This window comes from Hypanus sabinus, unplaced genomic scaffold (assembly GCF_030144855.1).
Source record: "Hypanus sabinus isolate sHypSab1 unplaced genomic scaffold, sHypSab1.hap1 scaffold_602, whole genome shotgun sequence".
Taxonomy (NCBI): Eukaryota; Metazoa; Chordata; class Chondrichthyes; order Myliobatiformes; family Dasyatidae; genus Hypanus; species Hypanus sabinus.
In genome coordinates, this window is record NW_026781458.1 from 206,486 (window position 1) to 230,469 (window position 23,984).

Here is a 23,984-nt window from a genome sequence, read left to right on the forward strand (position 1 = left end):
GCCTTCATGTCTGTAGTCGCCTCTTCCACTGTCTGGTACAACTGCATCCCATTGTCATAAAACACTCGAAGTTTACCAGCGTACGGAGTTTGAAATCTAATCTTATTTTTTTTTAATGCTCGTTTTACTTCGGAGTATTCTTTGCGTTTCTGGAGGACCGCGGGGTGTGTAATCTTGGTCGAAATATATTAATTTATACTCTAAAAACAATATCAATACCCGGAGACTTCTAGCATTGCCGTTACATCCGAAGGGCTATAAGGAGGAGCTGGGGAACTGAGCCTCATATTATTGGTGAGAGATGCAGAGAAGGGATTCTGAAGAGCCGGATTGGGCGATAATGTTTCGCGAATTGAACTGAGTTTATGAGCATGTCAACAAAAGTTAAAAGAATGCGCAGTGCTAGGCACTCACTACCGGAGCATTGATATTGACATCGTGATAGGGGGCACAATGTGCTAGAGGGATGGGGGATGTCCTTATTTAGGAGTACAGGACTGGGACCAGTGATGCGTCGCAGCGATCAATGTTGGGTATTTGATAAATCACTAATTAAAGGTCCGGCATCAACATCAGGGAAGCATGACTTGCATAAGATTCCAGGGTCATGAAACAAAATCTAAAATACTGTCTGCGGCTTTTCTGGCGGCTTAAACGTATGAAGCTGTTTCATATCATAACAGAGGAGGCTTAACTGCGAACTGCTCGAGTTTTGGAATTTGTGAATTGTATTGTCACGCTGCACGCAGGAAGATTCAACAAAACTAGAAATTTTATTAATCAAACTGAAAAAAAGCACCAAAAGCAGTAGAAATTACACATTCTTGTACAATTTGAAATAACTCGGCCGTAATTTCATTGCGCAAGGACCAGGCCGACAGAGCCCCGAGGGTTTAGCCCTTCAACTTTAAATACACTCCAGGGTACGGAGGAATCCTTGTCCAGCTGATTAAACCGCCGATTCGTGAGCAGCTTACTGGTCACTATATAGATATAAGCAAGGAAATAATGCTGTTAGGCCCTATCAGGCCGCAATTAGAGCATTTGGGACCCATATCTCGGTAAACGTGTGCTGTCTTTGGAGAGAGTCCAGAAGATGTTCAAGAAAATGATTCCAGGAATGAAGGGGTTAAGATCTGAGGAGCATTTCCCAGCCTTGTGTCTGTACTCCTGCACTGACCTAAGTTTAATGAATGCGGGTGGTGGGGTGTCAAATCTCACTGAAACCCACCGAATGTGGAAAAGTCCAGATAGTGTGGATGAAGAGAGGACGTTTCGTATGGTGGGGGTAGCCATAACAGAGGGCACAACCTCAAAAGGAGCGACCTTTTAGAGTAGTTAAAGAGAATTTTATTTAGTCAGAGAGTAGTGAATCTGTGGAATTCTCTAGCACAGACAGCGGTGAGGGCCACGCCAGTAACTGCATTTAAGGCAGAATCTAAAAGTTTGTGATCAGTCAGGGAATTACAGGATATGCCGAGGAGGCAGGTGCATGGGGTTGAGTGAGAACTGGGATCATCCATGATAGAACGATGAGGCAGACTTGATGGGCTGAATGGACTAATTCTGCTCCTATGTCTTATTGTCTTATACAGTGAAGAATGACACAAAGTACTTGTTACGTTCGGTGGCTATTTCTTTACTCTATCGCCAGCATCATCTTCCAGTGGTACAATATCAACTCGCCTCTTTTTTAATATTTCTACATATGAGCAGCTATTGATACTTGATATTATTGGCTCACACCTTAATTTTTCATCTTGTCTCTCCTGTGTTCTATTTTTCAGTTGTCTCCTGTTAGTTATGTAAAAGCTTTCCGATCTTTCCACTGTTTCCTTGCCGCTGACCCTGCTTTTGTTTTTAATCAAAAACAGGAGAAAATCTGTGGCTGCTGGAAATCCAAGCAACACATACACAAAATTCTGGAGGAACCTAGGAGGCCAGGAAGAAAATATGGGAAATAGTAAACAGTTGACATTTCGGGGTGAGACACTTCATCAGGACTGGGGAAAAAAAAGATGAGACGTCAGAGGAAAATGTGTTGGGGTGAGAGGGGTGGAAGAAGTGGCAGGTGATAGGTGAAACTGCGAGAGGGGGTGTAGTGAAGGAACACCCTAACCCTAACCCAAACAGAGCTCAATAATTAACAAATACAACGAAGGCAATAAACACTTTCATCAGTACAGACACTGACTTTTTCTAAATAAAAATACCTTAGTCCCACTTCAATCAGTAAAATTTACAAAGATAAATAAGAACTTTAGAAAACTTCAAAAAAGACTACTTACACTCAAACAGTACCTTAGACAGGAGGAAGAGGAATAACACAAATGAAAAAAAAAATCACACAACAGTCAGATAAAACTTTTAGGTGTATACTTTCTTCAAAAGTAAACAGGATTCAGCACTCCAAGAGTGTATGTGCAATTGTGCTAAGAAGACCAGAAAACTTAAATGAGAGGCCAACTCAGAAAAATGAATCATCACTCTGGAAGAAAACATTAACCAGTGGAATGAGTATGACCCTCCATGGGAGACATCCCAACGATGTACCGGCATACATTCTTATCCCGACCATTGTCCAGACCCCCAAACTCTGCAATGTGTGGACCCTGCTTCGTTGAACATCCAATGGATGGTTTCCCATTTGGCTTTTAGTCTTTAGAGGAGAGTGGTGTTTTCTAACAACCCTTTAGAAGCAGGGAAAACGGCCCAAAATATGGAAATGTGCCCAGAATAAGGAGGTTAACTCCCAGTGTCATTCTTCGTCAGCCCAGAGATTTGAGGGGTGAAGAACATCTGAGACAGAACTGCAATCTATGTGACTTCATCAGTCAGTAGAAAATTTAAGGGAAACCTCTTCACCACTGGCTTGGAACCCATCAGCACAGGGAAGCAGGAGATGAACAATAGGGGAGGATTTAAAAGGACTGTCAAGGAATAGAATCATTGGCAGGGTCCAGCCGGACTGAGTACACTAGTTGTGTTATAAACTCACAGAGTTCCAAAGACAAAATTTAAAATAGAACTGATTTATTTGTCTCAGCTGCAGAATATTAAACTCCAGTCCCATTAAAGGTGAATGTGCAGCAGAAGAAACTCCTCCCATGCCCAGTGACCAGGGTGCAGAACTGGGTGTGGTGAGCAGCAGCAGCAATAATTGCAGAGTTCAGCACCAACAGTCAGTCTTGAAGTAGCATTCAGCAATGGTGATGGAGAAATATCCAGCGTGCAGCTCATTGAAACTTCCTCCCCAGTGTAAACCCGGTAGTGTGTCACAAGTATAACATTCTGTAAGGTTTCACTGCTAATGTAACGGCCTCTCTGTCATGTTTCACTGCTGAGGTAATGGTTTCTCTGTAGCAGCAATATTTTGGTTATGACTAGTGATAACAGGATTTTGGAGTGCGGGGCTATCCAATGGCAGTAATGTTGTTCTTTCCTGTGAGTCTGGAAGAGAGAATTTCACCACCTTTTGCTGGGGAGAGATGAGAAGATGTGAATGGAGAGAGTGAGCCCTTTTTCTTTCTGTTTTCTTTACTAACCCTATAGGCAAAGTAAGAGTTATAAATCTCAATTGTTTAATCACATATTGTGTACAGTTTATTATTTCAGTGTACTGATTTGGAACGGGACACATCATGAAGCATCCACCCAAATGAGATTTCTTAAGTTGGCTGGGTTGGGGAGCTATCACTCCAAAAGTTAAGCTGCTAGCCGAAGTGAGAGTTGCATATGGTTAGATGACTGAGTGAATCGCTTCCCACATTCACAGCAGGTGAAAAGCCTCTCCCCAGTGTGAACTCAATGATGCACATTCAGTTGATTTGGCTGAGAGAATCTTATGCCAAACTCTGAGCAGGAGATCGGCCTCTACCCAGTGTGAACTTGCTGGTGTCTCTCCAGTTCAGATGATGAAGTGAATCCCTTCCCACAGTCTGAGCAGGTGAACGGCCTCTCCCTAGTGTGAACTGAACGGTGTGCTTGTAGGGCGGATGACCGAGTGAATCCCTTCCCGCATTCTGAGCAGGTGAACGGCCTCTCCCCAGTGTGATCTCGCTGATGTACCTTCAGGGTAGATGACCGAATGAATCCCTTCCCACAGACTGAGCAGGTGAACGGCCTCTCTCCAGTGTGAACTCGCTGATGTATCTTCAGTTCAGATGACTCAGTGAATCCCTTCCCACAGACAGAGCAAGTGAACGGCCTCTCTCCAGTGTGAATTTGCAGATGTCTATTCAGCTTAGATGACCAAGTGAATCCCTTCCCACAGACTGAGCAGGTGAATGGCCATTTCCCCGTGTGGGCTGACTGGTGTCTCTGCAGGTGAGATGACCAATTGAATCCCTTCCCACAGACTGAGCAGGCGAATGGCCTCTCCCCGGTGTGAACTCGCTGATGTACCTTCAGTTGAGCTGACTGAGTGAATCCCTTCCCACAGTCCGAGCAGATGAATGGCCTCTCCCCAGTGTGAACTGACTGGTGACTCAGTAGCTGGGATGAAACAGAGAATCCCTTCCCACAGTCTGAGCAGGCAAACGGCCGCTCCCCAGTGTGAACTCGCTGATGTAACTTCAGTTCGGATGAGCAAGTGAATCCCTTCCCACAGTCTAAGCAGGTGAATGGCCTCTCCCCAGTGTGAACTCGCTGGTGAGCCATTAGGTTGGATGAGCAAGTAAATCCCCTCCCGCAGACTGAGCAAGTGAACGGCCTCTCTCCAGTATGAACTCTCTGATGTACCTTCAGGTGGAATGACGCAGTGAATCCCTTCCCACAGTCTGAGCAGGTGAATGGCCTCTCTCCAGTGTGAAATCGCTGATGTGATTTCAGTTGAGAAGACCAGCTGAATCCCTTCCCACAGTATGAACAGGTGAACGGCCACTCCCCAGTGTGAACTCGCTGATGTACCTTCAGTTCGGATGAGCAAGCGAATCCCTTCCCACAGTCCGAGCAGATGAACGGCCTCTCTCCAGTGTGAATTCGCTGGTGAACCTTCAGATGGGATGACTGAGTGAAGCCCTTCCCACAGTCTAAGCAGATGAATGGCCTTTCTCTCGTGTGAACTCGCTGGTGTACTTTCAGTTCGGATGAGCAAGTGAATCCCTTCCCACAGTCCGGGCAGGTGAACAGCTGCTCCCCAGTGTGAATTCGCTGGTGTACTTTCAGTTTGGATGAGCAAGTAAATCCCCTCCCACAGTCTGAGCAGGTGAACGGCCTCTCTCCAGTATGAACTCTCTGATGTATCTTCAGATTAGATGACATAGTGAATCCCTTCCCACACTCTGAGCAGGTGAATGGCCTCTCTCCAGTGTGAACTCGCTGATGTACCTTCAGGTGAGAGGACCAGCTGAATCCCTTCCCACAGTCTGAGCAGGTGAATGGCCTCTTCCCACTGTGAACACGCTGATGTAATTTCAGTTTAGATGAGCAAGTGAATCCTTTCCCACATTCCGAGCAGGTGAATGGCCTCTCCCCGGTGTGACCTCGCTGGTGAGCCATTAGGTCAGATGACCGAGTGAATGCTTCCCCAAAATTCAACAGATGACCAGCCTCTGCCCAGTGTGAACTGACTGGTGTGTCCGCAGGTGCGATGACCGACTGAATCCCTTCTCACCCACAGAACAGGTGAATGGCCTTGTCCAGTGTGAACTAGCTGATGTACCTTCAGTTGAGAAGGCCGAGTGATTCCATTTCCACTGTCTGAGCAGATGAATCGTTCCACCCTGTGCAAAATGACGGGTGTGCCAGTCGGTCAGACGATTCAGTGAATCCTTGCCCACAGTCTGAGCAGGAAGGATGATCGAGTGAATCCCTTCCCGCAGTCTGAGCAGGAAAGATGATGAGTGAATCCCTCCCCGCAGTCTGAGCAGGAAGGACGATCGAGTGAATCCCTCCCCACAGTCTGAGCAGGAAGGATGACCGAGTGAATCCCTCCCCACAGTCTGAGCAGGAAGGATGGTCGATTGAATCCCTCGCTCCACTTCTTAAATATCTGGACAGAGACAGCAAAACTGGTGTGTTGAGCTCTAGATTCCCGTACACAAATTCCTTGTCATTTTTGACCTGTAAAAAGATTTACAATATCTGTCAATGAGTAAAGGACAACATTTCAGATGAGTTCACATAAGTTGTCAAGGTGTGATCTGGCATCACACTGTTACAGTGAAGTTCAACCCAAGTTGGAGAGAGAAATCATCTCCTGACTGGGCAGAGTGGTGGTATCTGGAATGTCCATCAAACTCTCTGATGCTCTTCCTGTCTCTATATGAATGGGGCATTTCTGCCATCTCCAATCCGTGACCTGGCTCAGTTTGACTCTCTCCACTGGTATTGTTCCCTGTTCCCACTGAGCTGTATGGGTTCCTGGCCCCGCAGTAACTGAAACACTCTCACACAAATAGCTGGCAGTGTATTGCATGAACCCACCACTACCTGTGTAAAAAACTTACCCCTGGTATCCCCTCAGTATCTATTTCCAAGCACCTTAAAACAATGCCCCCTCGTGTTAGCCATTTCAGTCCTGGGAATAAAACCTCTGGCTATCCACACGATCAATGCCCCTCATCATCAGATACACCTAAAACATGCTCTAAACATAGACAAGGTAATTAAACACTGCATGAGGATTTGTTGGAAGTATACAGAATTATGAGAGTATAGATAGGGTAAATGCAAGCAGCTTTTTCCACTGAGGTTGGGTGGGATGACAACTAGAGGGCATGGGTAAACGGGGAAGGTGGACATTTAATGGGAGCACATTGAAAAGCTCTTCACTGAATTGGTCATGAGAGCATGAGATGTCAGCACAAGGGGTACATGTGAGCTCAGTTTTACCATTTGAAAGAAGTTTGGATGGGAGCCTGGATGGTACGTGTATGGAAGGCGATGGTCCCAGTCAGGTAGTTGCAATAGATACCTTAAATGGTTTTTTAAGCATTGACTAGATGGGCCAAATAGCCTGTTTCCGTACTGAACTCCCCCATGTTTCTGTGACAGAGAAGCTGGCCAAACTTGTTTGGAAGGGAAAAGGTAGGAGTGACAACAGGGCAGCAATGGCTGGAGTTTCTGGGAGCAATTCAGGAGCTGAGTGTTCAATATCTGAGGTCTGAACAACATCTGACTGGTGTCAAGAAAACAAACTCTCCCTCATTGTCACAAAAACAAAGGAGCTGATTGTGTACTACAGGAGGAATGGAGACAGGCCATCAAAGGATCTGGAGTTGAGAGGGTGAACAGCTTTAAGATCCTCAGCATAAACATCACCAGGGATCTCAAATGCTCTGTACATACCGGCTGTGTTTTGAAAAGAGCACAGCAGCACCTCTTTCTCCTCAGATGGTTGAAGTTGCTTGGTATGGGCCCCAAATCCTAAGAACTTTCTACAGAGAGGCAATAGAGAGCATCCTGACTGGGTCCAGCACTGCCTGGTATGGGATCTGTACTTCCCTTAATCGCAAGACCCTGCAGAGAGTGGTGCAGACAGCCCAGTGCATCTGCAGATGTGAACTTCCCACTATTCCGGAGATTTACAGAGACAGGTGTGTAAAGAGTGCCAAAAGGATATTGGAGACTCAATTCACCACAACCACAAACTGTTCCTACTGCCACCATCCAGGAAAAGGTACCACAGCAAAAGGATTAATAGGCTTTGGGACATCTACCAGGGCAGGGCATCACCAGGACATCTACCAGGGCATCAGAATGATTAATTCATGCCGATACAATTGCATGTTGATTTTATACTGACTCTTCTATGTATAAACAATATATTATAAGTTACTATAAATTACACATTGCACATTTAGATGGAGAGTAATGTAAAGATATTTACTCCTCACGTGTATGAAGTATGTATGTAATAAAGTCAATTCAATTCCACTCAATGCATCCTCTCCACTATTTGTTCTGTCACTCTGGCTCCCATTCCCCCTACAACTTATTTTATCCACTTCACCCTCTGACCACACTAGCTCCAGCAAGCCTCAATACTAGGATATTAGTCCCCTTCTTTTTCCATTCCCATAACTAATGAATCCCCTATCAATTATTTGACTTTCCACTGCCAGGTAATATCCCCAACAGTTTCTAAAGTGGTCCAAATGCTGTTGTGTGGGGTGTCCACAAGAGTACTCTTCGGTGGCTATTTAACCTCATTCACCTGCCTGACTCTCACCCAGTTTCCTGTGTCCTGCACCTTGAGTGTAACTCACCTCTCTTCATGTCACATGCATCACCCCCTCTGACTCCCAGCTGATCAAGAATTCATCAATTTCAAGTCCCAGCTCCTTCAAGTTCAGGGCTACAAGCTGCAGCTGGATGCACATCTTGTAGGTGAGGGCATCAAGGACACTGGCAGTCTCTGCACCTTCCATCCAATACCCCCTCTAATTTCTAATGACCAGTGTGCACATAAATCATGTACTGTGCTTATTTTTACCAAGTGACAACATGTGCACTGTGATTTTTATATAGTGAGGTATTCATTTTAACACTGTCAATAAGAACTATGATCTCCTCTGGGTTTGATCGAGTTCATCTGCTCTCTCACACAACCTATGTAGCGGGACTGCAACAGCTAATGAAGGACTTTCTTACCAGAGCTTTTGCACATTGTCCATAAGTGGTTTGCCTGCTAAATTATGTTGAAAAAGTCAGATTTCCAAATATCACTCCACTTCTTCCCACTTGTAAATTCTCCAGCAACTTTTGCATCGCCACAATACACACAGGTAACAACAGTTTCTTTATGGGACATAAACATTTCCCCTGAACCCTCCTGATGAATTAAGGATATATTAAAAAAAAAATCATTTTGAACCTATGTAATCTCTGGCTAAAAGAACAGTTGGGACTGAATAGGAATATTTGAACCAAAGTAAACACTGTCTTCAGTGGTTAGCTAAGACAGGTTCATTACCAGTTCTCTATGGCTTGCAGAGACATACACTGAGAGATGATAACATTATACACTGTACCCTCATTAGTTGATAACATTATACATTGCACCCTCATTAGTTGATAACATTATACACTGTACCCTCATTAGTTGATAACATTATACATTGTACCCTCTTTTGAGTAAAGGGAGGAGGACTCACTGATGGGGACAGGAATAAACATCTGTTTGTAATTAAGTCAGGGCCTTGCAAAGGGAGTAACTGATAAGGACTGGACAGTATATCCATCTGTAATTAAAACCTTCAGTTAGCAAACTCTCTTATCTAATTAAGTTTGGAGCCAACAGACTTGGTGGGCGTACCAGTTCAAATAACATCTTGCAATAGGAATGTATGGGGCTTACTATGTATAAATATATGGCTGTAACCTCACTAAGTCAGTCCACTTGTCAGAAGGTGGCAGTGCTTACATGCCTTCCCTTTAACAAACTCCTGCTGGAAAATGAACTGTGGTGACGATAAGAAGCTGGTCTGCCGAGTTTTATTCAACTTCAACATTTGGAGTCACAAACATGATCCCAATACAGGGAGTGCTGAGCAGATGGGCTGAATGAAGATGTAAAGTGGAACAGTATATTATCAGCAAGTGGGAGGAATAATACATGTGAGAAAGGGATAGAGGTATGTACTGCAGAAGGAACGCCAAAGGTTGGGAGACGCTAAAAGTGGAGCGTGAATGGGTGAATGGGCACCAAAAACAAGAGCAGGAAAAACGTAAGCAAACCGAGGTTGGTCCAGATAGGAGAGAAGGGCAGGAATATCAGTCTAAAGTTCAAACTTACAGGGAAAGAAGGGATCACAAACCCATGTCTGTCATACCGACCCTGTTTGAGGACAGTGGCCATGCTGAGGAGTGGGCACCCACCGTAACTCTCCTACCTTACCAGCGGCCAAGTTCACCCAGTGCCCCCGAACCCCAATCCACCCAGTACCCAGATACGGTGGCCGCTCAGGTAAAACAGCGGCACAGGGAAGGGGATGTCTCAACACCCTGAGATCCCAAAAGGGAATACCGAAGATTATTCCGAGACAGGGAGGGAAGAATCCAATAAAACCCCAGTGTTAGTGGCTCCACAAAGACAACTGCCCAGCCAAATGCTGCCTAATCCACGAGCAAGAGGGGGTTCGGCCCTCAGTGATTCCTGTGTCTACACCCTGGAAGCCTTAAGAAATGATAATGATCATGAATCAGGCCCCAGATAGAAAAGAAAAACCAGCACCGTTTGCTCAGTGTGTCCGCAGTACTACACAAATGTTGAATGCGACTCCACAAGATTTATTCAGTCTCTCCTGCATGATTCTTTCAGCTGATGAGGGGGGAAATGGAAGGCAGAATTGAGATACCAAACCCATCAGGAGTTACAGGCGGGAAACCATACTGAGAATGAACAGACAGACCAGATCATTCAAGCCCTGGAAAGGGCTCGCCAGCAACCTGTAAAAATCACTAAAGTACTTGAATGCAATCCGAACCCTGGGGAATCAGGACCAGACTATTGGGAGCGATTTGTGGCCTACTTCGGCACTTTCACAGGAGACCAAGCCTTTTAATAATGGGAATCTGTACTCCCAGTTTAATGCCCTACTGCTCCAAAACTTACCAACTAAGCCAACATGATTAAAACAGATAATATGGATTGGCCTGACAATGACCAAAATCGAATGTGACGAGCTTTGACATATTATTGGAACCTGATTTTCAATTCCTGATCAACCCCGAAAGGAACTAATATTTAAAGTGTACATGTTCAGCAGGAAGAAGGACGCAAGCGGGCTACATCTGGGGATCAGAAATGGGAACAAAAACCTACAAAGGGGCAGGTGGGGACAACAACCCATTTAGAAATTGACAAGCAAGGATGCCTCCTACTGTGAGTATCATCCCTTAGTAAGGGCCCAATGTAATATTGACAGGTGCTGGAATTTCAATTCCGTTTATGATTGATATGAGGGCGACCACAACCACTCTCGATCAGGAAATAGTATCAGCAAAGGGATTCCATCTATCAGACGCTACAATCACTCTGTCTGGGTTCGAAGGCACAGAACGTATGTATTCACATACCCAGCCACTGCAGGTGGAATTTCAGGGGAACCAGCGTGAGGTTTCATTTACAGTCACCACCAGACGGGGGTGTAATCTTGTAGGGAGAGACTTGCTCTGTCTGTTGGAAGTCGAGATTCTATACATGGACAAGGATATCATGCTGGAACTGCGAACAACTGATAGCTTCATCTGACCACCCAGTGGTGGGCACTTTATCTGGACTCCACCACATTTGAACCCCTTCTGCCAGTAGCCAGCTCTCATGTGACTCTGTGCTATGACCCTACGTGGTGCTCACCTGAGGAAACCCCTCAAGGGACAGAAGTTCCCAGTCACGGTGATTGGAGAGGTTAAAGGAAGAGACGGCACTGCATTTCTGGCCGAAGTTCCAGATTTCTTTTGGTGACAGACAGGACTGGAGGTAACCCATACCACCTTCAGGGTTTGCCCTGGGCTCAAGGTAAAGAGCCGAGGGCTCCTGGCCCACACCCTGACGAAACAAGCCTCCAGCACCGAGGGAGACTGGCAAGACTTGGCCGTGGGCCAACTCTGATACGGGAAGGAGTCTGAGGTGAAGACGGGACATCTGGTAAGACATTCTTTTAATACTGACCAAACACAATACGTTGTACCCCATCTCTAGGCAATTGCAGTCAATGAAGTCAGCCCTCCTGTCTGGATCACAGTGAAAGAAGGACAGACTCTCCCATCCATTCTGCATTATCCCCTCTAGCCCGTCCGGATCACAGTGAAAGAAGGACAGACTCCCCCATCCATTCTACAATACCCCCTCTAGCCCGTCTGGATCACTGTAAAAGATGGACAGACTCTCCCATCCATTCTGCAATATCCCCACTGGCCTGTCTGGATCACTGGGAAAGAAGGACAGATTGTCCCATCCATTTTTCAATACCCCCTCTGGCCCGTCCGGATCACTGGGAAAGAAGGACAGACTCTCACATCCATTCTGCAATACCACCTCCAGCCCATCTGGATCACAGTTAAAGAAAGACAGACTCTCCCATCCATTCTGCAATACCCCCTCTAGCCTGTCCGGATCACTGTGAAAGGACAGACTCTCCCATCCATTCTGCAATACGCCCTCTAGCCCGTCCGGATCACTGTGAAAGGACAGACTCTCCCATCCATTCTGCAATACCCCCTCTAGCCCATCCGGATCACAGTGAAAGAAGGACAGACTCTCTCATCCATTCTGCAATACCCCCTCTAGCCCATCCGGATCACTGTGAAAGGACAGACTCTCCCATCCATTCTGCAATATCCCCACTGGCCCGTCCGGATCACTGTGAAAGAAGGACAGACTCTCCCATCCATTCTGCAATACCCCCTCTAGCCCGTCCGGATCACTGGGAAAGGACAGACTCTCCCATCCATTCTGCAATATCCCCACTGGCCCATCCGGATCACTGTGAAAGAAGGACAGACTCTCCCATCCATTCTGCAATACCCCCTCTAGCCCGTCCGGATCACTGTGAAAGAAGGACAGACTCTCCCATCCATTCTGCAATATCCCCTCTAGCCCGTCTGGATCTGTGAAAGAAGGACAGACTCTCCCATCCATTCTGCAATACCCCCTCTAGTCCATTCGGATCACTGTGAAAGAAGGACAGACTCTCCCATCCATTCTGCAATACCCCCTCTGGCCCATCCGGATCACAGTGACAGACTCTCCCATCCATTCTGCAATACCCCCTCTAGTCCATTCGGATCACTGTGAAAGAAGGACAGACTCTCCCATCCATTCTGCAATACCCCCTCTGGCCCATCCGGATCACAGTGACAGACTCTCCCATCCATTCTGCAATACCCCCTCTGGCCCGTCCAGATCACAGTGAAAGAAGGACAGACTCTCCCATCCATTCTGCAATACCCCCTCTAGCCCGTCCAGATCACATTGAAAGAAGGACAGACTCTCCCATCCATTCTGCAATACCCCCTCTAGCCCGTCCGGATCACTGTGAAAGAAGGACAGACTCTCCCATCCATTCTGCAATACCCCCTCTAGCCTGAGACACCGTTTCATGACGATGGAAGCTCTTTTGTGGATCCAGCAGGGAAACGATGCGATAGTGACGGACAGTGAAGTAACTGAACAGGCCTCTTTTGAAGCAGCTGTCTCCGCCCAGAAGGCTGAGCTGTTTGCTCTGACTCATGCCTGTATCCCAGCAACAGACCAAAGTGGGAACGTTCACACAGACTCCCGTTATGCATTTGGGATTGTACATGACTACGGGGCTCTCTGGGAACGTGGAGATTCCTGACTTCCTCTGGCCACCCCATTAGTAATGCCACCTTTGTAAACAACTTACTCACCGTTCTACAGCTACCTCGAGTTTTGTTCTTCTCAGGGGGACGTCTCTGAGGAGGAATGAAAACTGTGGTCCCAGGTGGGGTGCCAGAAAGACCCTAACCTAGGTTTTTGGATCACCCAGTGGGACATGTCTGGGTTCCTACACAGTTTTTACCAATATTGGTTGATTATATACATAATTAAACACACCTGGGAAAGGAGGGAATGGTTGGTATCCTGTACCCTGCACACCGGGTACGACTCCCTTGCCATGTGGATCTTCTTCATGTCTACAAGTTGATTTTATTGAATTGCCTAGAGTACATTGCTATAGATACTGCGTAGGTATTATAGATGTGTTTAGTAGATGGATTGAAGCTGTTCCAACTACCATTAATACTGCTGACTGTTGTGAAGGTATTATTAAGGGAAATAATTCCCTGAGTTCAACAATGGCCCACACTTTATGATGAAAGTAAATGAAGGAGTATGTAACAAACTAGCTATCCAGCAACAATTCCACTGCGTACACCACCCACGGGACACTGGCAGAGTGGAGAGAGCCAATAGCACTCTGAAGAGTAAACTGGCCATACTAACAGCGGAGACTGGACTCACTTGGTTGAAGGTCCGACCATTAGCCCGATTCCACATGAGAGTTATCCCACTGGGGAAAACAGGGTTGTCACCAGCTTAAATCATTTCCAGATGGCCCATCAGGACACACTAGGAACAAAGTCTCAGGATTAAAGGCAAGGTGAATAAGAATAAGGAACCTTGGTTCTCGATGGATATTGGAACTCTGATAAAGAAGGGAGAGATGTATGGCATATATGAGAAACGGAGCAAATAAGGTACTTGAGGAGTATAAAAAGTGCAAAAAAATACGGAAGAAATCAGGAGGGCTGAAAGAAGACATGAGGTGGTGTTGGCAGTCAAGGTGAAGGACAGTAAGAGCTTCCACAGGTATATTAATAGCAAAAGGATAGTGAAGGGATAAAATTGGTCCTCTTGAGGATCAGAGTGGTCGACTATGCATGGAACCAAAAGAAATTGGGGAGATGTTAAATGGTTTTTTTGTGTCTGAATTTACTAAGAAAACTGGCTTGGAGTCAATGGAAATAAGGCAAACAAGTATTGAGGTCATGGAACCTATACAGATAGAAGAGGAGGAGGTGCTTGCTACCTTGAGGCGAGTAGATAAATCTCCAGGTCCTGACAGGGTATTCCCTCGGTCCCTGAAGGAGACTAATGTTGAAATTGCAGGGACCCTGGCAGATCAATTTAAATGTCATTATCTACGCGTTAGGTGCCAGAGATTTGGAGGATAGCTCATGTTGTTCCGTTGTTTAAAGCAGGCTCTAACAGTAATCCAGGAAATTATAGGCTGGTAAGTTTAATGTCAGTCATGGGTAAACTATTGGAAGGAGTACTAAGAGATAGGATTGACAATTGTTTAGATAGACAGGGACTTATTAGGGAGAGTCAACACGGCTTTGTGCATGGTAGGTCATGTTTAACAAATATATTAGAGATTTTCGAGGCGGTTACAAGGAAAGTGGATGAAGGCAAGGCAGTGGATGTTGTCTACATGGACTTCAGTAAGGCCTTTGACAAGGTGCCACTTGGGAGGTTAGTTAGGAAGATTCAGTCACTATGTATACATGGTGAGGTAGTAAATTTGATTGGAAATTGAGAATGGGAGAAGTCAGAGAGTGGTAGTGGAGGATTGCTACTCTGAGTGGAGGCCTGTGACTGATGATGTGCCACAGGGATCAGTGCTGGGTCCATTGTTATTTGTCATCTATATCAATGATCTGGATAATAATTTGGTAAATAGGGTCAGCAAATTTGTTGATGATACAAAGATTGGAGGTGTATGCACAGTGAAGATGGTTTTCAAAGCTTGCAGAGAGATCAGGACCAGCTGGAAAAATGGCAGATGGAGTTTAATACAGACAAGTGTGAGGTATCGCACTTTAGAAGGTCAAACCGAGGTAGAACATACGAGGTAAATGGCAGGGCACTGAGGAGTGCACTAGAACAGAGGGATCTAGGAATACTGATATAAAATTCCCAGAAGTGGCATCACATGTAGATAGGGCAGTAAAGAGAGCTTTTAGTACCATATAACCATATAACAATCACAGCACGGAAACAGGCCATCTCAGCCCTCCTAGTCCGTGCCGAACTCTTAATCTCACCTAGTCCGACCTACCCGCACTCAGCCCATAACCCTCCACTCCTTTCCTATCCATATACCTATCCAATTTTACCTGAAATTACACAACTGAACTGGCCTCTAATACTTCTGCAGGAAGCTCATTCCACACAGCTATCACTCTCTGAGTAAAGAAATACCCCCTCATGTTTCCCTTAAACTTCTGCCCCCTAACTCTCAAATCATGTCCTCTCGTTTGAATCTCCCCTACTCTCAATGGAAACAGCCTATTCACGTCAACTCTATCTATCCCTCTCAAAATTTTAAATACCTTGATCAAATCCCCCTCAACCTTCTACGCTCCAATGAATAGAGACCTAACTTGTTCAACCTTTCTCTGTAACTTAAGTGCTGAAACCCAGGTAACATCCTAGTAAATTGTCTCTGCACTCTCTCTAATTTATTGATATCTTTCCTATAATTCGGTGACCAGAACTGCACACAATATTCTAAATTTGGCCTTAACAATGCCTTGTACACTTTTAACATAACATCCCAACTTCTGTACTCAGTGCTTTGATTTATAAAGGCCAGCGTTCCAAAAGCCTTCTTCACCTCCCTATCTACATGAGACTCCACCTTCAGGGAACTATGCACTGTTATTCCTAGATCTCTGTGTTCCTCTGCATTCCTCAATTCCTGTATGTTCTATTTGGATTATTCCTGCCAAAATGTAGAACCTCACACTTCTCAGCATTAAACTCTATTTGCCAACGTTCAGCCCATTCTTCTAACCGGCATACGTCTCCCTGCAAGCTTTGAAAACCCACCTCATTATCCACAACACCTCCTACCTTAGTATCATCGGCATACTTACTAATCCAATTTACCACCCCATCATCCAGATCATTTATGTATATTACAAACAACATTGGGCCCAAAACTGATCCCTGAGGCACCCCGCTAGTCACTGGCCTCCATCCCGATAAACAATTATCCACCACTACTCTCTGGCATCTCCCATCTGTTGAATCCTTTGGCCTTTATAAATCCAAGTATTGAGTATAAGAGTTGGAATGTTATGGTGAGGTCGTATAAGGTATTAGTGAGGCTGAAATTGGAGTATTGTGTGCAGTTTTGGTCACCGAATTACAGGAAGGATATTAGTAAGGTTGGAAGAGTGCAGAGAAGGTTGACAAGGATGCTGCCAGGACTTGAGAAACTGTTTTACAGAGAAAGGTTGAATAGGTAAGGATTTCATTCTTAGGAGTGTAGAAGAATGAGGGGAGACTTGATAGAGGTATATAAAATTAGGATGGGTATAGATAGAGTGAATGCAAGCAGGGTTTATCCACTGAGGCGAGGGGAGAAAAAAAACAGAGGACATGGGTTAAGTGTGAAAGGGGAAAAGTTTAAAGGGAATATAAGGGGGGGCTTCTTCACAACTGGGTCTGACAGAGGCTTAACTGGTCCTTCTGGGCATATTCAGTCTCACTCCCAACTATTTCCTACCTTCCTTTGTGCAGGTATGTAATGTCTAAAGGACCAGTGTTTGAGTAAATGAGACTCACCAAACTTTCTCCTGACTGAATCACTGGAATCTCCAAGTCAGATGGGTCCTCTCCAGTTGGTGCTCTCAGTCCTCGGGCTGGTTCACTTGTTGCTGTTCCCTCGTCTTCAGTTGTGGTTTTTCTTCCAATAAATCTGTCACTGCAGGTCTAACTTTAACATGAAAGATAATGAAGCATGTTAACAATACAAAAGAGGACCAAACTTTTCTGCTTAATGTTACTAGGAATAAAACTCACTGAAATTTAACCATTGAAGGCAAATATAATGATCTCAGTGAACAATCTTTTATTGTCCCTCACATGACACAGACGATATGGGATAAGAAAGAGCCATCATTCAGTCATGGTAAGACATACGACACAGGAACAGAATTAGGTGATTCGATCCATCTGGTCTGTCCACCATTCAACCAGGGCTGATTTTTATTCCAACAACGTATTCCTGTCTTCCTCCTGTAACCCTGAAGCTACTCAGCAATCATCAGTATATTAATCTGTCACAAATATACCCAAACGGCATCCTCAAACAAAATCACAAATTCCAAATATCAGACATCTTTTGGCCAAAATAATTTCCTCATCTCAGTTTTAAAGGGAAGCAAGTTTATACTGAGACTGTGCTGTCAGATCACAGATGCTCTGTCTAATGGAAACATCCTCTCCATGTCCACTGTATCCAGGCTTTTCAGCATTCGGTAGGTTTATTAACCATACATCCCTCCACCACCCCCACCGTCCCTCTGAACTCCACCGAGCACAGGTCAAGAACCATCAAATGCTCCTCAAACATAAATCCGATCGTTCCTGAGATTATTCTTGTAAGCCTTGTTAGCAACAACTGCACCGGACACATTTCCGGGAATAACAGTCAAATCGGTTCCAGGATCATTTACAAGGTCAAGTTGTGCTTCCTTTACTGTTATACTATCACTCCATTTCCAGGTTAAAACTGGACCATTGCAGGAAATTTGTATTACAGATCCTGTCTTGTCTGTACTTGACCGACCGCAGTCGCTGGACGATAAACTTGCAGGAGTTATGTGGGGCTCAGCTCTACTGCGTGGAGCTGAGGCTGAAACCATTCTCCCCCCGAGACTTCCCAGTCCCTCGGTAAAGCAGGCAGTGAAATCAAAGATCCCCACAACCTGGGACGTTCTCCTTTCTCACCCACCCCAGTCCGGGAGAACACACAACAGCCATAAACCTCCAGGACAAATGTGAGGAGCTTCAGGAAGCGAGACGAGTTCGGGCAAGTTAATGGGACTCGTTGGCCAAAATCGCACCACGTGATCTGGCGTCATAACGCGGAGGGCGGGGCGAATCTGCGGCACACAGCCTCACGAGACCTGTCGGCGGGACTTCCATTTCAATTCTGCGGAAACAGACAACCTGGGCTCCTGGTTTGGATCGTTCAATGCAGATTAAGTGAAGTCGACACATTTCTGACGAGCCCAGATAGTTGGGAAACAATTGAATTCCTGGCCCTCAGTTCGGGGCTCACGGCCAACATCGGATCTCCCCGCTCGGGATCGGTCTCAATACTCACCGATGGGAAAGTGATATCTTCGGCCCGCAGACAGTGATCCCGACGGAAGAGACGAAAGTCTTTCCCGGTAATACAGCCGACCCACTGAGCGGAGAGGATAACACCGTCCACCCGGAGACTGTGAACATGCGCGAAGAGATTGTTACATCATCGGGAGGCGGGGCCTCGGAAACTGACGCGCAGGTGCTGCCAATCTACGGTTAAATGGGAGGGGCAAACGGGATCACGTGCAGGATTGGAGCCACCTCCCCCCCCCCACTCTCCCAGGCAGAGACTCCAGCTACTCATTCGTCTGTGGAAAGAAGCAAACTTGCCGCTCATATCTCCTCTCACCTTAAATGTGTTAGACATTTCAACCCCCAGGAAAAATACATCGTCTGTCCACTCTATCTATTCCTCTCGTAATCTTATAATCGTCCATCCTGTCTCACCCCAGCTTGCTCCGCTCTGGAGAAAACAACACAAGTTTGTCCAGCCTCTCGTTATAGCTCATGCCCTCTAATCCAGGCAGTGTCCTGGTAAACCTCTTCTGTGCCCTGTCCAAAGCCCCGACATCCTTCCGAGAATGGGGGCGACCAGAACTGTATGAAACACTCCAGATGTGGTATAACCTGTTTTATAAAGCCTTGTTGCGAACTGTAAAGTTTTAGAAACGAACCAGCCGCAATAGAATTCACACTGGAGTCTGGTTTTGATGTTAAAACCATTACCTTTATTAGTATATAGTAACAGGCTCGTAACAGCCGAAAAACAACTTGCCGACTTTTGAACTCAATGCTTCAACTAATAAAGACAACCATGTCATTTGCCTTCTTAACCACCCGATCAATCTGTGCAGTCTCTTTCAGGGAGCGATGCACTTGGAGTCTAAGATCCCTCTGATCATCGACACTGTTCAGGGTTTTGCATTTAACAGTGTACTGTCGCATACATTCGACCTACCGAGCTGCCAAGATGATCATCACTAATCAAATCTCACTGAGATTTCTCAGGTCCTGTTGAATTTATTGCCAACTGCACAAGTACGGGAAGGTACAGGTACAGAGAAAAACTGACTTGTGGCAGCATCACAGGCAAGTACATTCATATAACACACAGAACACAACTTATACGGTTCTCTGTCAGTAACGATTTGTAAATATGTTTCATATCATTAACGTTATATAAAATACACTGTGTCATGATCAATATTAAAAGGTACATTTTGTGTCAATAACAGACAAGGAAATGTTAAATTTGGTCCCTGTCTGCATTCCTCCTGTAATCCACAACCAGCTCCTTTGTTTTTATCACAATGAGGGAGAGGTTGTTTTCTTGACACCACTGTGTCGGGGTGATGACTTCTTCTCTGTCGGCTGCATCGTTATTATTTGAGATTAGGCCAGTCAGAGTAGTGTCGTCAGTAAATTTAATTTGCAGATTGGAGCTGTAGGTGGCGACACGTCATGGGAATACAGAGATTAAAGGAGGGGGCAAAGAGACAATCCTGTGGGATATGTGTGCTGAGGGTCAGCGAGACCGAGGTGAGGGAGCCCACTCTTAACACCTGCCGGCGATCTGACAGGAAGTCCAGGATCCAGCTACACAAGGCAGGGTGAAGACCGAGGTCTCTGAGCTTCTTGTCGATACTTCACGGCTTTGTATGGCTACTGCTCTGCCCATGACTGCAAGGAACTGCAGAGAACATCAGAGAAACAAGCCTCCACTCCATGGACTCTTCCTACACTTCCCCTCCCTCGGAAAAGCAGGCCATGTACTCAAAGGTCCTCACAACCTGGACATTCTCGCTGCAAACCCGCTCCCCCATCGGGGCGAGATACAAAAGCCTTAAAGAGCGAACCACCCGGCTCAAGGACGGCTTCCTGTCTGTGGTCATAATCCAAAAGAATGATGAAATGGACTCGGCCTCACAATGTAACTCGACGTGACCCTGCACCATACGTCTATCTGCACTGCACTATCTCTGCAGCTATAATGCTTTGTTACATCGTTGTTTTGTCATTTTCTTTTTTCATTTTTATAATCTTTTTTACCAGTACATAATCTTCTACAGCTATAGAATGAAACAAGACTTCAATGGATTAATATGTATAAAATTAATAAAGCTGAGGGAAAAAAACCAATCGTAAAATATAAAAATGGAAAATATATATAGGAAAAGGAAGGAAATAAAGAACCCCATCTAACTAGGGGGGAACCCACGAACAACAAAAAATGGAAAAAACCCATTAGGAATCAACCCCCCGGAGCAATACGTTTAACCATCATCAAAATATAAAAATAGAATCATCAACCGCCATTTCATATTTATAAAAAATATAAAAGTGGAAGGAAACCATATATCATAATTCAAATTAAATGATAATATTTGACAAAGAACCCCATCTTCTCTCAAAATCGAATCGAGGATCAAAAGTTCTCCCAATTTTTTTTCAAAATAAGACATAAGATTCCTTGAGAAAACCAATCAATTAATTCAAGGGAAGAAGTCTCTTTGTATTTTAATAAAATGGCCCTTCTTGTCAATAGTGTAACAAATGCAATTACAACTAGATCTGAAGATGAAATACCCTGAATATGATGTGGAACTATACCAAATAGAACAGTCAACCTATTAGGTTGTAAATTCATTTTCAGAGCTTTAGAACTTGTTGGAAATAAAGATTTCCAAAACGACTTTAATGATGAACATGCCGGAACTTATGTGACAAAGCAGCTACTTCAGTTTTACATCTATCACAGCATTTGTCTATACTACGAAATATTTTAGATAGTCTCTCCTTTGTTAAATAATAACAGTGCACAGTTTTAAATTGAATTAAACAATGGTTGGCACATATAGAAGAAGAATTTCCGTTTTTCAAAACTCGAAGCCAATCTTCATTAACAAAGGTCATAGTAAGTTCTCTCTCCCAATCTTGTTTAATCTTTAGTGATATGTTCTCTTTTTGTAACAAAAATAAGTTATACATTCTGCCAATGGAAACTTTCTCTAAGGGATTCAATTTCAAAATGGTATCTAACAAATCAGATTCTTGTAAATGTGGAAACTTAAGTAAGCGTTGTTGTCAAAAATGTCGAAACTGAACATATTCCAAAAATATGTATGAGCAAGAGAAAATTTGTTAATTAACTCTTCAAAGGTCATCAATTGACCATCACAAAATGAATCTGTAAAAGAACGGATCCCTTTATTTTTTCCATAGGAGAAAAATGGGGTCAGTTGCTGAAGGTTTATATGAAAAGTTTCGATATAAAAATCTAGACAACTGAATTGTTTCAAATTTAAAAAATTACGTAACTGAACCCAAATCCGTTGGAATAGTTTAAGAACCGGGTAAAGATTTAAATTTGGAATTTTAGAGAGCTGTAAAGCTAATGGAGCTCCTAATATTGAAGTTAACTGAAATTGTTTAACAGCTTTTAATTCCAAATCAACCCATAATGGTTTTTGTTTCTTATTAAGCCAATATAACCAAAAACATAATTGTCTAATATTCACAGCCCAATAATACAGTCTTAAATTAGGAAGTGCAAGTCCACCATCTATTTTAGATTTTTGTAAATTGTACATTAATTCTTTGTCTCTTATTATTCCAAATAAAGGAAGAAATAAGAGACTCAATTTGATCGAAAATTTTTTTAGTTAAAAAGATAGCTATATCAACCAAGGCAGTAAGGGGATTTGGGTCAAATTGGACCCTAAAAAGTTGTGAAAAGGTATGGAATACTTCCCGCCAAAACTTTTCAATTGTAGGGCCAAACCAAAACATATGAATTAAAGAGGCATCAGCAGAGCTGCATTTATTACAAAGTGGAGAAACATTCGGGTAAAAACTGGAGAGCTTCTGTTTAGAAATGTAAGCTCTATGAACCACGTTAAATTGTAGAAGAGAATGATGAGCACAGAAAGATGATTTATTAACCCGTTTAAGAATTTTATTCCATCTATCATCAGAAATCTGACAATTTAGGTCATCCTCCCAAGCTCTTTTTATTTTATCAAAGAAGTCTTGTCTAGAATCAATCAACAAGTTATAGATACCGGTAATAGAACCATTTACAAAAGTGTCCTGGTAAACCTCTTCTGCGCCCTCTCCAAAGCCCCGACATCCTTCCGAGAATGGGGGCGACCAGAACTGTATGAAACACTCCAGATGTGTTCTAACTAGTTTTATAAAACTGTGTTACGAACTGCAACGTTTTAGAAACGAACCAGCAGCAATAGAGTTCACAATGGAGTCTGGTTTTGATGTTAAAACCATTCTCTTTATTAGCATCTACTTAATGAAATAAAGGACAGTTAACAGTGTTATCTGTATATATGTGTAAATATAATTCCCAGACTATCGAGCCTGAGGGAACAAAGCTCAGAGTCTTGAGATGGTAAAGTAGGAAAGTTCAGTAATCCACGGAATAAATGACGGGAGAGAGATATTTGTAATCCAGGGTGAAACGTAGAGAAAAGGCCGTTACATCAAAATAACCGTCGACGAAGTTCTTATCCGTTGAATCCGTCCACATACGAGTTATCAGCGAAAGTGACCTGTCACAGGAATACCGTCTTCCAGGGGTTACCACACAACGGACCCAGGCAAGGGTTAACACAAGATATTCCACAACCCACTCCTATGGATTATACGAAGTGACAGCCACACACATTCGTTGTGGTTCCGTGTACCGATGATCAACCCACTCTTGTGGGCCGAGGAGAATTTCAACCCTCAGCTGCGACTAACTGAAGCGATCTCTCTCTCTCTCTGTCTCTGTCTCTCTTTCCTCTCTCTCTGACTCTCTTTCTCAGTCTCTCCCCTCTCTCCTCTCCCTCTCTCTGTCAGTCTCTCTCTCCTCCCCTTCTCTCTCGCTTCTCCTCCCTCTTCCCCCCCCCCCCCCGACTGCCTGTCTGCAGATCGCTCTCTCTCTCTTATGGTTCAGTCCACAGTCAGCGCTGTCAGCCTGTGACTGACGTCATAGTCCCGCCTCCTCACGCCGGCGCTCTTAAAGAAACAGTCACAGTACGACCGCAGGCTCGTAACAGCCGCAACGCAACTTCCCGACTTTTGAACTCAGTGCTTCAACTAAGAAAGACAACCATGTCATTTGCCTTCTTATCCACCCGATCAATCTGTGCAGTCTCTTTCAGGGAGCGATGAACTTGGAGTCTAAGATCCCTCTGATCATCAACACTGTTCAGGGTTTTGCATTTAACAGTGTACTGTCGCATACATTCGACCTACCGAGCTGCCAAGGTGATCATCACTAATCAAATCTCATTGAGATTTCTCAGGTCCTGTTGAATTTATTGCCAAGTGCACAAGAACGGGAAGGTACAGGTACCGAGAAACACTGACTTGTGGCAGCATCACAGGCAAGTACATTCAGATAACACAC

At 44.5% G+C, this 23,984-nt stretch overlaps 1 protein-coding gene across 5 annotated transcripts; it reads right to left on the reverse strand.

Moving 5' to 3' along the window:
* Window positions 1–805: 805 nt before the first annotated feature.
* On the reverse strand, window positions 806–19,415 carry LOC132389561 (zinc finger protein 227-like). 5 transcript variants are annotated; one of them, XM_059962034.1, is made up of 3 exons: window positions 18,594–19,415; window positions 17,048–17,194; window positions 806–6,063 (listed from the first exon to the last, which is right to left on the reverse strand). In XM_059962034.1, exon 3 carries the CDS (start codon window positions 5,497–5,499, stop codon window positions 3,874–3,876), a length of 1,626 nt encoding a protein of 541 aa, XP_059818017.1. In that variant the 5' UTR covers window positions 5,500–6,063; window positions 17,048–17,194; window positions 18,594–19,415; the 3' UTR covers window positions 806–3,873. The 5 variants fall into 5 exon arrangements, with proteins under 5 accessions (XP_059818017.1, XP_059818015.1, XP_059818018.1 ...); XM_059962032.1 differs by having other exon boundaries at window positions 17,048–17,198; XM_059962035.1 differs by lacking the exon at window positions 18,594–19,415 and adding an exon at window positions 18,219–18,576.
* Between the last annotated feature and the right edge of the window lie 4,569 nt (window positions 19,416–23,984).

Coding starts and splice junctions, on each gene's coding strand:
- LOC132389561 (XM_059962034.1), bottom strand. CDS start 5,499: ATGGCTCACCAGCGAGGTCACACCGGGGAGAGGCCATTCACCTGCTCG.